At 52.2% G+C, this 13,915-nt stretch overlaps 1 protein-coding gene across 1 annotated transcript in view; it reads right to left on the minus strand.

Annotated features, from left to right (window-relative positions):
- Positions 1 to 222: 222 nt before the first annotated feature.
- Sh2b2 (SH2B adaptor protein 2) overlaps positions 223 to 13,915 on the minus strand; it is a 29,049-nt gene continuing 15,356 nt past the window's right edge. Inside the window, exons 3-9 of the mRNA XM_021163313.2 lie at positions 11,335 to 11,436; positions 9,232 to 9,323; positions 8,372 to 8,463; positions 8,123 to 8,290; positions 3,952 to 4,160; positions 1,716 to 1,887; positions 223 to 1,210 (exon numbers count right to left, since the gene is read on the minus strand). Coding sequence (XP_021018972.1) covers positions 888 to 1,210; positions 1,716 to 1,887; positions 3,952 to 4,160; positions 8,123 to 8,290; positions 8,372 to 8,463; positions 9,232 to 9,323; positions 11,335 to 11,436 — 1,158 coding nt within the window. The 3' untranslated portion in view covers positions 223 to 887. The remainder of the gene's footprint in view (positions 1,211 to 1,715; positions 1,888 to 3,951; positions 4,161 to 8,122; positions 8,291 to 8,371; positions 8,464 to 9,231; positions 9,324 to 11,334; positions 11,437 to 13,915) is intronic.

A 13,915-nucleotide genomic window follows, 5' to 3' on the forward strand; every position in this document is an offset into this window, starting at 1 on the left:
CAAATTATCTCTCTTTTCCAGTTCTCTTCAGTCTGCCTCCATCCATGCCCCGCCCACAGCTGACTCCCTGAGTCCTGCTCTTCATCCCACCTGCCTCCCCTAAGATCTGGCTTAGCAAGTCTGTGGCTGTGTGGCAGTTCCAGATCTCAGGGAGACCACTTCCTTCCCAGTGGTGACAGCACAGTACAANGACCACAGGAGAGCAGGGGGTAGTCCCTAAAACAGGCTCTTTAATAATGTTTGTCTTCACTGAAGAGCTTGGCTTTTCCCCCCAGCATTGGGCTGGGGCTGGTGGGCGTGGCAGGCTGTCCTAGGCTAGGCAGACCACAGCCTGGTCAGGCTATTGGAGTATGTGACCCAACACTGGTGGGTAGGGCCTGAGGTTACTAGGAATCAGTGGGTAGGCCTTCATGGGCTTGATAGACGTGGCTTGCTGCCCTTGAGTGAAGCAGGCAGCCAGTGGGTAGGCCATGCCACTGTAGGAGCAACCAACTATCAGTGGCCAGGGCCTGAAGTCACCAAATGTGGTTAGTTGTCAGTGAGCTGCCTGTTATGGATTCGGTGGCCCTTATAAAAATAGCTGCTAATGGGAGTGGCCATCCACCAGTGGGTGGGGCCTGAAATCATTGGCGGGCTATCATGATGTTTGATCGACTGTGGATATAGCCTTGGCCTGCCACATATGGTCACAATGGGCCCCTGGGGTCTGAAGTGGCTAGGCTGGCCAGCTGTTTTGGCCATGCTAGACCATGGGTAGGTGTATCTAGCCATTCATTAGGTGTTGCTGACCATCGTGGGCTAGCCAGGCTGTGGGTGGGCAGAACAGACAACAGGTGTCCTTGGCCTGCTGTGATGTGTGTGACACCCATGGGTAAAAGGCATGGCAGCTAGTAAAAGGAGTACTGATTCTCCACAGCACGAGGGCGGCCCAGCGTGGCCTCTGTGGGCTCCTCAGTGGCTCCAGATGCAGCATCCAGCAGGTGTTCTGTGCTGTTGCTGCGGCTGTGCGCACTGAGCGGCCCCTCGGCTGGGCGTGGGGGCAGGGACGTGGCAGAGGACGATGAGCCGGATGAAGACGAAGCTCCAGCGCCATTGGACGGTGAAGCGGGCGGGCAGGTGGCCGTGGCCAGGCTGGAGAAGTAGTGCTGGCCAGCCGGCTCCGTCCAGCAGGCTGGAACTGGGGCCGCAGTGTTGGGCGCTGGTCCTGGATCTGTAATGAGAGGGCATGCTGGTCAGCATCCAGCCCTGGGTACCTGAATTCGATCCTCCAAAGAGGGCCAGTGTTCAGACAGGCGTGGGGAGCCCAGGGAGGGATGGTGTGGTCCAGACCTCGTGGTCCAGAGTTTGCCGGGAGTCAGGTGATGCTGTACACTCATCCTTTCCAGTATAAGCTAGGCACCCCACCAATACAACGCTCAAAGGCTGGGTACTGAACTCTAACCTTACAGGGCTTACGGAATCCACCCAGAATATCCAAGAGAAGGGTTTTGAGGCCTGAGTCTAACATATCCCATGGTCTTTATGCCACTGTATTGCAGAGAATGGTCTTGATCCCCCCGGCCCTCCTGCCTTTACCTCCAGAAGGCTGGGATTACAGGATTGCACCACCACACCCAGCTTATGAGANGNTGGGGATCAAACCCAGGCCTCGAGTACACTAGGCAAACCGTCTATAACCTGAGCCGTATTCCAGGCTCCAGACAGTGGCATCTTACCAGGAGGCGGACCCTGGGCACGCACATAGCTTCTTAGGGTGATATCAGCGGATCCTCCTGACTCCAGGGGGATGGGGTGGGTGTGGAAGTGACGAAGCATATCAAACACGGACTGGAACCACAGGTGCTGGACATGACACTGGCCGTGACCGTTCAGAGAAAGGCGGAGGTGCTGTGGGCACAGATGGGAGTGGTCAGTGGTGGGGTCCTGGGCCAGCTACCTGTGTGGCAAGTGCCTTTGGTGGTTGCTGGGACTCCATGCATTGGCTCCATTGACTCTATAGGACTGTGTCATCCTTAGGGGTCCTCACACTGAGCCTCATCTGAAGGTGGGGCACTCCTGTAGTAGGTAATGGAGGTGGGCTGTACAGTAGAACAAGAACTAGGGCTGCAGACATCTGTCCTCACACTAGAATCTGTCTGTCTGTCTGTCTTCTTTCTTTTCTTCTTCCCTCCTTCTCTCCCTCTCTCTCTTTTCCAGACAGGGTTTCTCTGTGTAGCCCTAGCTATTCTGGAACTCATTCTGTAGACCAGGCTGGTCTCAAACTCACAGAGAGATCTTCCTGCCTCTGTGTCCGGAGTGCTGGGATTAAAGGTGTGTGCCCTGTGCTACCTGCAGTCTTTCTTTTTGAATATTTGTTTTGTCCTCATGTAGCCCAGAGGTCTGGAATGATATAGAATGTGCCTCTCAGCAATGACTGGCTCCTCTTTGTGTCTCCTGAGTTTACCTGGAGTAGGGGTCTCAGTGTAAGGAGCCTTAGACCTGTGGTCTTTAATAATGGNCCNCATGTNTCTGGTGTCAGCCCAACTTATCCCACTCTGAGACAATAGCNGCCCCACTAGAAGAGAGTGAAGGCTGAAGGTTGTCTCATGCCTGCCCTGCTTCCCTTCCTCTCCCCAGGCCCCNGTGGACAGGACACCATCCTAGCCCCAAACTTGGGAATGTGTGAGTGAGATCAAGCCCTCTAGGGTTAGCAGTGCTGGCCAAGATGTCAATTACCAGCTACCAGGAATGACATTGTCTGATTGTCAGAGGAACTGACAAGATGATGTCCCTAGGGAGACTCAGCCTCCTCCACACGTACACATCTGGGCCAGCACTGCCAAGAGCAGGCCTGAGGATGCTGGCGGTCCAGTTGGAAGTGAGGGTGGCTGTGATCTTCAGCTGTAGGTCAGGGGCAGGACCCTGCTGCCCTGGAATGGTGCCCTGGAAAAGTCTAAGGCTGTGCATAGACTTATGGACATAGACATGTTTCTTACTGGAAACATGAACAAGCAGGAGTATCCACCGTGATTCCTGCCCATTCCTGTCACACTGTCACGTCCCAGACTGCTTGACCGCTGCCCTCTTTCATTTTTTATTAACTTTTATAGTAACATTTATTTATTTGGTTGTTTATTTTTGTGTGTTCATATGTTCGAGTGCCGTACTGCATTTTGGAGGTCAGAGGGTAACTTGTAAGAGTCAGGTCTCTCCTTCCATCATGTGGTCCTGGGGATCAAACTCAGGTCCTGAAGCTTGGCTGCAAGTGCCTTTACCTGGTGAGCCTTCTTGCCAGCCCCTTGTTTATTTAATTTTATTTGAGGACAGGATCTCATGTAACACAGGCTGGGTTTAAACTCAATACATAGCCAAGGATGCGCTTGAGTTCCTGATCTCTTGTCTGTTACCTGGGTGCTGGGGTGACAGGCGTATAACACTAGGTCCCAGCTTAGGGATTGTTGTTGATTTCATTATGGATGTTTATATAGGGCGGAAGCATCAGAGTCAGAGAAGAATGATTCCCCAGAGAGAGTAAGATACCGAGGTGGAGGTTCGGGCTGCTCNGGAGAGGCACCTGCTCTTTGGATTTTGTTTTTGATTTTTGAGACAGGTTTTCTCTGTGTAGCACTGGCTGTCCTGGAACTATGTAGACCAGGCTGGCCTTGAACTTAGAAATCCACCTGCCTCTGCCTCTCAAGTGCTGGGATTAAAGATGTGTGCCACCACCACCCAGCTTGGTCTTTAGATTTTTCAGACAGGGTCTTGCTATGTAGACCAAGCTGGTTTCACACTCGTGACAATACTCCTGTCTCATCTTCTGAAGTGCCGACACCATAGGAGTTCACGTCTAGCTGCAAAGGTAACTTCTTAGACAGAATTGGTTTTTGAGTGGCCATCTCAATCCACTTCCTCTAGGCTGCTGTCCCCTGCCACCCCCACCACACACACACACACACACACACACACACTTGCCTTGGCCTTGCCCTGGAAGTTGAAGGTCAGCACACACTCCCCAGGCCGAGTCTCACTTTGGCGGATCACAAAGAGGCCATGGCTCCGAGGGCCACCNGCCAGCACAAGCTGGGCCGCCTTCACCCGGGACAATGTCCCATGGAACCAGGGGTAGTCGGAAAGTTCCAGCTCAGCCTCAGCATCGGTGTCCAGCTCAGCCCCTTCGTCCCCTGGGTTGGTTGCGGTAGCACAGGGACAGAAGGTCAGAAGGAAGACAGAAAGACAGAATAGTTAGTGAAGATGGCGGTGCATCTTGTTGATTTGGGTAAATTGCTATTTGAATAGCATCAGACCTAGGCAGAGAGCTGACTGACTGTCACTATTTAACCCTGAGGTAAACTGAGGCATAGGGAGAGGGCGCTCGCCAGTCCTGAGAAGAAGCCAATCCTCTTCCCCACCCTGGTTCCTTTGTATCCTTCTGTCTTGTTTGACTTGTTTATGTGTGTATGTAGGTGTCTCTGTGTGGGTGGGTGGGTGCCAGGAGAGGCCAGAAGATGNCATCCGATTCCCTGGAACTGGAGTTACTTGCAGGCGTGANCTGCCCTGGTGCTGGGAACTGCTCCGGGAGAGCAATGGTCACTGTTAGCCAGTGGTTACTTCTTCAGATCTTTAACTTTTTTCCTTTTTCTGTGAGAGAGGGGGTACCTTACAGCCTAGGCTGACCTCTAAATCACTACCATATAGCCAAGGATGCCCTTGAACTCCTGCCTCTACAACCCAGATGCCAGGGTTACAGACTTGTGCCACCCACCTGCCTTTTGTGCCTCTATATGAACAACCTCCCTCCCTCCCTTTCCCTGTCTGTCTCTATCTCTTTTTTCTTTCACTATGCCTCAGATGAGATGCCAAAGCTTTTAAGTTCAGACTCCATTTTAGAGAACCTGACCTAAGTTTGAACTCAGGTAAACTAAGAGGCTGGGACCTAGCACTAGTTTCCAAGTTGCCCCCCAACAAAACCTGAGTCTAGCTCCAGTCTCTAGGCTAATCCCCAACAAGACCAGTGTTTCCAGGTTACACCCTCAACAAGACCAGTGTCTCCAGGTTATTCCCCCAACAAACCTGCACCCCCAGGTTACAGGCCCACCCCCTTCCTAACGACCACCAATGCAGAGGGGGAGCAGAAGTTAAGTTTATGATATGAATCTCAGCACCAGCCAGTTATGTCAAAGATCACAGTAGCTCTCCAATTAGATGTACTAATTAATTAGTACTCCCTGCTTGCTGTTTACTATAAAGCCTTGCCCCGATAGACATTCAGGGCTTCCCCACCACCAAAACCGTCCTGCGTGACAGTGGTGAGTTGAGGGGTGGGGGTGGCTGAGCTAGCTTGAACAGAATAAAGACCCTGCTGTGAGTTGTATCAGATCGGCTCCTGTCTGGCTTTCTTGGGATCACTAACATTTCCCTGGCACAACTATGTTGTTGCAGGATACATGATCACACTGTGAACCCTGAGATTGTTATTTACCGAAGGGGACGGGTGAAACAAACTACTTCTAGTTGTGGTGTGGCTCAGTCCTTAGTCCACACCTTCAATCCCAAACAATAAAGGTAAAGTTGGTTTGTAGAAGGAAGAACCCATGTTCGAAAATGACATCAAATTGAGTGGCAAAGTGATGACTCAGAGAAAGATTTGACAGAATAGGATATGCCCAACTCTCAGGAGAAGAGANGCTACTTAAGGGAGAACAGCATAGAAAAGAAGCAGCAGGCAGTTTTACTTGGAGAGTTTTACAGAGAGAGGTGGCAGAGAGAACAAGCTAGACACAGGTGAAGACAGAATGAGCCAGAGAATGAGAGGGAGCCAGAAGATTAGAATAGAGAGCAATTCAGTCAGAGGCCAAGAAAAGCCAGCTTGAATCAGTTAGTGTAGNGCCAGCACAAGCTGGGCCGCCTTCACCCGGGACAATGTCCCATGGAACCAGGGGTAGTCGGAAAGTTCCAGCTCAGCCTCAGCATCGGTGTCCAGCTCAGCCCCTTCGTCCCCTGGGTTGGTTGCGGTAGCACAGGGACAGAAGGTCAGAAGGAAGACAGAAAGACAGAATAGTTAGTGAAGATGGCGGTGCATCTTGTTGATTTGGGTAAATTGCTATTTGAATAGCATCAGACCTAGGCAGAGAGCTGACTGACTGTCACTATTTAACCCTGAGGTAAACTGAGGCATAGGGAGAGGGCGCTCGCCAGTCCTGAGAAGAAGCCAATCCTCTTCCCCACCCTGGTTCCTTTGTATCCTTCTGTCTTGTTTGACTTGTTTATGTGTGTATGTAGGTGTCTCTGTGTGGGTGGGTGGGTGCCAGGAGAGGCCAGAAGATGNCATCCGATTCCCTGGAACTGGAGTTACTTGCAGGCGTGANCTGCCCTGGTGCTGGGAACTGCTCCGGGAGAGCAATGGTCACTGTTAGCCAGTGGTTACTTCTTCAGATCTTTAACTTTTTTCCTTTTTCTGTGAGAGAGGGGGTACCTTACAGCCTAGGCTGACCTCTAAATCACTACCATATAGCCAAGGATGCCCTTGAACTCCTGCCTCTACAACCCAGATGCCAGGGTTACAGACTTGTGCCACCCACCTGCCTTTTGTGCCTCTATATGAACAACCTCCCTCCCTCCCTTTCCCTGTCTGTCTCTATCTCTTTTTTCTTTCACTATGCCTCAGATGAGATGCCAAAGCTTTTAAGTTCAGACTCCATTTTAGAGAACCTGACCTAAGTTTGAACTCAGGTAAACTAAGAGGCTGGGACCTAGCACTAGTTTCCAAGTTGCCCCCCAACAAAACCTGAGTCTAGCTCCAGTCTCTAGGCTAATCCCCAACAAGACCAGTGTTTCCAGGTTACACCCTCAACAAGACCAGTGTCTCCAGGTTATTCCCCCAACAAACCTGCACCCCCAGGTTACAGGCCCACCCCCTTCCTAACGACCACCAATGCAGAGGGGGAGCAGAAGTTAAGTTTATGATATGAATCTCAGCACCAGCCAGTTATGTCAAAGATCACAGTAGCTCTCCAATTAGATGTACTAATTAATTAGTACTCCCTGCTTGCTGTTTACTATAAAGCCTTGCCCCGATAGACATTCAGGGCTTCCCCACCACCAAAACCGTCCTGCGTGACAGTGGTGAGTTGAGGGGTGGGGGTGGCTGAGCTAGCTTGAACAGAATAAAGACCCTGCTGTGAGTTGTATCAGATCGGCTCCTGTCTGGCTTTCTTGGGATCACTAACATTTCCCTGGCACAACTATGTTGTTGCAGGATACATGATCACACTGTGAACCCTGAGATTGTTATTTACCGAAGGGGACGGGTGAAACAAACTACTTCTAGTTGTGGTGTGGCTCAGTCCTTAGTCCACACCTTCAATCCCAAACAATAAAGGTAAAGTTGGTTTGTAGAAGGAAGAACCCATGTTCGAAAATGACATCAAATTGAGTGGCAAAGTGATGACTCAGAGAAAGATTTGACAGAATAGGATATGCCCAACTCTCAGGAGAAGAGANGCTACTTAAGGGAGAACAGCATAGAAAAGAAGCAGCAGGCAGTTTTACTTGGAGAGTTTTACAGAGAGAGGTGGCAGAGAGAACAAGCTAGACACAGGTGAAGACAGAATGAGCCAGAGAATGAGAGGGAGCCAGAAGATTAGAATAGAGAGCAATTCAGTCAGAGGCCAAGAAAAGCCAGCTTGAATCAGTTAGTGTAGNTAGGAGTTTTGGGCCAGGACAGCTGAATTGACCACCCAGCAAAAGTTCAGAAAGAACTTGGAAGGAGTGACTTTATTCAGCAGTAAGTCTCAGAGACTGAAAATATTCTAGGCTTAGATAAGACTGTACAGAGGCTAGAAGCTTCCAGGCCTAGGCCTAGGTTAGCAGACAGGTGAAGAAAAGTTACTTTTACAATATGTAGCCCAGGCTAGCCTTGAACCAATGCAGATCTTCTTGCTTCAGCCTCCTGAGTTCTGGGATTACATGTGTGTACTAANGTCCCCAGGTCTGTTACTCTATAAAAACGAGGCACAGTGGGAAAGGCGAGGTGCCCATTCTGGNTTAGAAAGCCAAAACCACTGTAGACACAACTGGCTGAAATGTCACCACTTCTGAGGCTCCACATGGGTCCCTGTAGAAGGGGTGGGGACCCCAATGGTACCTGGGTTATTGTTCTCACTGACACCACCTGAAGACTCCAGGGTTTGCAGGAAAGTCTCCAGGGGAACGTGGGCCAGGGACTCTCCCACGGTGTCACGAGCTCGGCCATGTGGAGCTGTGACCACAGCACCCACCGCTGTCGTCGTCTCTGGGGGCCGGGGCACGTCTGCTGCAGGGGAAATAGAGGGGGAAGCATGTCTCTTATCCCCTCCAATGCCATTCCCCAGAACTCATCCTGCTCTCCACCTACCGTCTGTCAGGAGCTCACAGCTGCAGGAGGCCACGCGGCTGGCCAGGCAGCCTCCCCGTGCACAAGACAGTCCTGTGTCTTCCTCACTGTCCCTGTGGAGAAGACGCAGCATGTCTTACCACAGAGCCTGGGATGGGACATCAAGTTCTGTCCAGTCCTCTGTGGCCACTGTGTGAGTGACCAATGCTGAGGCCACGGTGAACATAGTGTTCCCTGAGGTTGCAGCTGGTTCCTGGGATCCCATGGATACCAGTGGGGGATGGTGTGGTGACCAGTGGGGGATAGTGTGTGACCAGTGGGGGGTGGTGTGGTGACCAGTGGGGGATAGTGTGTCGACCAGTGGGGGGTGGTGGTGTGGTGACCAGTGGGGTGGCAGGGTGTGACCAGTCAACTGAGTTTTATTCAAATGAGTCTGTCCCCGCCCCCCACTCCATCCTATTAGCAACACTGTTAGAGAAAGGGCNGCCAAGTGCTTAGCTGGGTGCTCCCTCTGTGTATCTTCTCTGGACAGTGGAGTCATTCTTTTCCTTTTCACAACTGACCAGAAGTGTCAACCGTGTCACCAACTGTGACTCCACCGTGCTCCCAGCCTACCAGCTTCCTCATCAGAATNCANCTTTTCTATAGAAATGAGGCNTANGCGTGCATGCACGCCTATGGGTTGGTAGGTGCATGGGAGCACTTTTTCATGTAGCCCAGGCTAGCTTTGAACTAGCTTTGTAGCTGAGGATGACCCTCGGCTCCTGTCCATCTTGGTGGGTTTTCCTTAGTGCCTGTCCTTCCTGGTAGCCTGGTCTCTGGGTAGGACAAGGNACCCCTCCACCTATCCAGCCCCATCCTTAGGCCTCCAGAACACTCACCCAGGATCCACACAGCCCTGGATGTCAGCCACCCACGAGTGCTTCTGCAGTGAGTCTATCGTTTCCAGGATGTACTCTGCTCCATTCTCCACCTGGATGAGAGTGGCCCTGGTGAAATCTCCCCAGCTACGAGGTGAGCGGGCTCAGCCCCCAGGACCAGTGAACAGAAGGGTTTGCATGGCTTTGCCCACCCCTATGTTAGGTCTCATAGGCTGCAGCCTGAAGCCCATTCCGGGGAGGAGATGCAGGCTCTGGAGGCCCTGGAACAGGAGAGCTAGCATGCTCAACCCATGCCCTGACATCCCAGATACAGTTCAAGGCAAGGGGGGAGGCCAGCAGGCTCATCAGAGCTGAGGGATCCCTGGCCTTAGTGACTGTGATCCTACTGATGTGGTCACGTGGCGGTCAGTGCTCTTTGCGCCTTGCCTGTTGAGTTCTTGGCATCCCTATGAGGGTTGTATGTATAATTGTTATTTTATAGACAAGAAGCCTGACNTCCAGAGAGGCAGGGCAACTTGCTCAAAGTCCCATAGCAGCCAGCAGCAGCACTGAGACCTGAACCCGGGACCACAGCAGCCCAGTCTTTCTGTTCTTGGTTCCCTGTGCTGTTGCTTGCTTGCTTGCTTGCTTGCTTTTCTTTCTTTCTTTCTTTCTTTCTTTCTTTCTTTCTTTCTTTCTTTCTTTCTTTCTTTCTTTCTTTCTTTGGTTTTTCGAGACAGGGTTTCTCTGTGTAGCCCTGGCTGTCCTGGAACCCACTTTGTAGACCAGGCTGGCCTCGAACTCAAAAATCCGCCTGCCTCTGCCTCCCGCGTGCTGGGATTAAAGGCGTGCGCCACCACNCCTGGCTCATTCTTTCAAAATGTAGCATTGGTCTACGAGGACCCTGAGCGCCTCCTCTTTCTGACAGGGAAATAGGTTCACAGTGGGGCCAGCAAGGGAGTCCTTCTGCTCCAGGGGTGCCTGAGGACCACCCAGCAGCTGAGAATACCAGATAGACAGGGGCTGTGTCCCCAGCTACCAGTCTTGAGGGGACAACTCAGGACATAGAAGTTGGCACACATTTACCCAATGAATAAGAGAGTTTGTGGCTTTATAAACACAAGCTCGGTAAGAGCTTGCCAGAGATGGTGGGGGCTCTGACCAGCTTCAAGTGGGAGGAAATGGCCTCCTGGAGGGGACTCAGCTTCATAGTCTTGTCCCTTCAGGAAGCCCTGACCACGTCCTCAGCAGCCCCCACAGGCCACCCAAGTGCTACGGGCTTGGAGAAAGGCCAGGAGGCTCCCTGATCCACTGGGGTGCCTCTCACCCATTCTGTCTTTGTGCCCTCTGTAGGGACCAGGGCTGTTCCCACACTCCATTTGCCTGTGCCTACAGACATTTGCATAACTTGCACAAGCTGGCCACCAGTGTGAGGTAGGAGTGTCTGGCTCCAGAGGGAAAGGAAGGGAAGGCAGCTCTAATGACCTTTATTCAGACCCAAGAAGAAACAGGGTACAGGGCTGCATTGGGGACATGTTGCAGTGGGTGAAGGTGCCTGGTGCCACATTTGACAAGCTGGGTTGGAATCCCAGGGGCAGAACCCATGGGGAGAAAGAGAGTTCTCTCAGCTGACTCCTTTAAGTTGTCCTCTGACCTTCATAACCACAACGTGGAGTGCACGTACAGGCACGAAAACATGCAAATAAATGTAGCCAGGCAGTAGTGGCGCACTCCTTTAATCCCAGCACTTGGGAGTTTGAGGCCAGCCTGGTCTACAGGGTGAGTTCCAGGACAGCCAGGGCTACACAGAGAAACCCTGTCTTGAAAAAGTAAAAAATAAAATAAAATAAATATAAATTTGAGAGAGAGAGAGAGAGAGAGAGAGAGAGAGAGAGAGAGAGAGAGAGAAATGGAAGGAGACCCAGGTAGCCAACCATGTTGGGGTGGATAGCTCTAGAACTCAGACCCAGATTCATGCCCTACTCCAGTGATGGACACCTGTCGTGGGGCCCTATTATGGGACTGTCCTCCGTAGTCCCCCTTTGATGGTCTGACTTGCACCCCTGGAATGGCCTCAAGCTGGGGAACCCAGTAGGGCTGTGGCCCAAGTCACTACAGACTCACCTTGAGCACAAAGGTGTTGTCCTTCTCAGGCATTTCCAGGGGCATAGTGGTTCGGACCTCAATGATGGCCGACAGGGGTATGCTGACCTTGGGTCTGGAAGCCTGGGAGGCCAGAGGATGGGACAGTGAGAGTCATACCTCGGAGGCCTTAGAAGACCCTCTCTGCATTTCCCGTCCCACTTCCCCNCATATGTGGGTCACAGGAGCCAACACTGCTGGTGTGACTGTGTTACTAGCCTCCCATGGTCACAGTTAAAGACTAAAGAGTTCCCAACTGCTGAACCCCAACCATTTGACCTGTGAGTACTACCCAGCCTGCCCACCCAGTGTGCCCACTTCATAATGAGGCTTTCCCTCCTCTTCTCACCCTCCTCCTTTCCTTTTTCTCTTTTCCTTTTGGGGTTGGGGGCGTGGCTCAGTGGTAGAGCCCCTGCCTAGAATCCCCCAGTGAGGGGCTGGGGGCGTGGCTCAGTGGTAGAGCACCTGCCTAGAATCCCCCAGTGAGGGGCTGGGGGCGTGGCTCAGTGGTAGAGCCCCTGCCTAGAATCCCCCAGTGAGGGGCTGGGGGCGTGGCTCAGTGGTAGAGCTCCTGCCTAGAATCCCCCAGTGAGGGGCTGGGGGCGTGGCTCAGTGGTAGAGCACCAGCCTAGAATCCCCCAGTGAGGGGCTGGGGCAAGGCTCCTGGAATAAGGTGGTTTCCTGCTTTGGGTGAGACGTTCCAGAGCACAGCTCCCGAGTCAGCTCTGGAGCTGGGTGTGGTCTGTCACCAAGAATGGACAGAGAGAACCAGCATTCCAATGCTGCCATCACAGGGTTAAACCAGGGGACTCAGCAGGGTTCCTTAGGAAGATCATTCTGTGAAGGCTCCTTTATGCTCTGCCCCACAGCTCCTGGCTTCTTCCACTTAACCTCCCCAGACTGGGCTGAGGCTGACATTCCCGGCAAGGCTTGGGCTCTGGGACAGGGACTTTCTGAAGAGGAAAGGGAAGGGCCTCATATCTGGTGGTTGGGAATTCTTGGCCACCCTGGACGCTGTCCAGCCGACCCGGGCTGGGCTTATAGTAGAGACTGATGGGCTCAGCTGATCTCATCTTCACACTAACCTGTGGCTGGAGCTGGCCATCTTGGGACAGGGAGAGTGGTCAGGTTTACAATGGCACCTTCACCTGGGCTCCAACTAGCTGGAGATACTGTGTTCCTTATCTCAGGCTAATGTCTGAGATCATCTGTCCTGATATAGTTGTAGTTGTCCCCTACCCCTAGTGCTAGGGTAGAATTCAGGGCTTCATTATTGCTAGGCAAGGACTCTCCCAGTGAGCCACGCCCCCAGCCCCTCACTGGGGGATTCTAGGCAGGGGCTGTACCACTGAGCCACACCCCCAGCCCCTCACTGGGGGATTCTCGGCAAGCAATAGAGCTAACCCTCTGCCCTTGGGTGCTGTAAGAGGGCTTGGGGTTCAGTATGCTACCTGCATAGGTGAGGTTAAAGGAAGCTAGAGACCTGACTTGGGCAGAGAAATCAAGAGATATGAAAGAAACATGAAGGCCTCAGGAACACCCTGAACCTGCAGGTCCAAGCTCCCCAAGCTTCCAGCTCCAGCTAGCTCCCAGGGACCAGGGAGATCTGGATTGCTCNGTGGGTGTCAAAAGCAATGCACTGGCCGTTTCTTCCCCCTAAGTCACAATGGGGAAGCCTATCCTGAGCCCTCACTAAGAGCTATGGGGGAAGACATGGTTTGTTCCCCAAGGGTTCATGGACTGGTGGTTTGGCTATTGCAAGATGGGGTGGGAAGAGAGAAAAGAAAAGCCTGATATGGCTCCTTTGGAAGAATGTTTACCCAGCCTTCAGCAGCACCAGGCTCAGTCTCCAGCACCCATAACCTGCGTGTGGGGTAAACGCCCAGCACTCGGGAGACGAAAGGCAGGAGAATTACAAGTTCAAGGCCACCTATGGCTACATGGGATGTCCAAGGCCAACCTGGGCTACATGAGAGCCAGCCTCAACAAATATATACAAAAGGGCTGGTGAGGGTTTGGCAGCGAGCCTGACGCCCTGCATTTGATCCCTAAGACCCACATGGTGGAAGGTACGAATTGAATTCATTCCTGCAGGTCGTCTGCTGACCTCCACATGTGTATCGCCACCCCCCCCCATCAACCAATAAATGTTAAAAAGGGTTTTTTTTGACAGTTGGTGGACCCTTTAAGAGGTGGGGCTTAGTAGAAGCCCATTGGTCATTGGAGCTGCTATGTTGGGGGGAGATTCATGTAGTTCTCAAGGGACCCTGATTAGTTATCTAACCAGAATGGGTTGTTGTTATAAAGTGAGGTCACTCTAACTTGACCTCTGCCCTACTGTGAGAAGCCAAGTGGACCTTCACAGAGGTAGAATATTCAGCTTCCTGACCTTAGACATGTGGTTGGTCTCTCTCTTCCTTCCTTCCTTCCTTCTTTACTTTCTTTCTTTCCTTCTTTTTTTGGCTTTTCGAGACAGGGTTTCTCTGTATAGCCCTGGCTGTCCTGGAACTCACTCTGTAGGCCAGGCTAGCCTCGAACTCAGAGATCTGCCTGCCTCTGCCTC

The sequence above is a fragment of the Mus caroli genome, chromosome 5, assembly GCF_900094665.2.
Source record: "Mus caroli chromosome 5, CAROLI_EIJ_v1.1, whole genome shotgun sequence".
Lineage (NCBI taxonomy): Eukaryota > Metazoa > Chordata > Mammalia > Rodentia > Muridae > Mus > Mus caroli.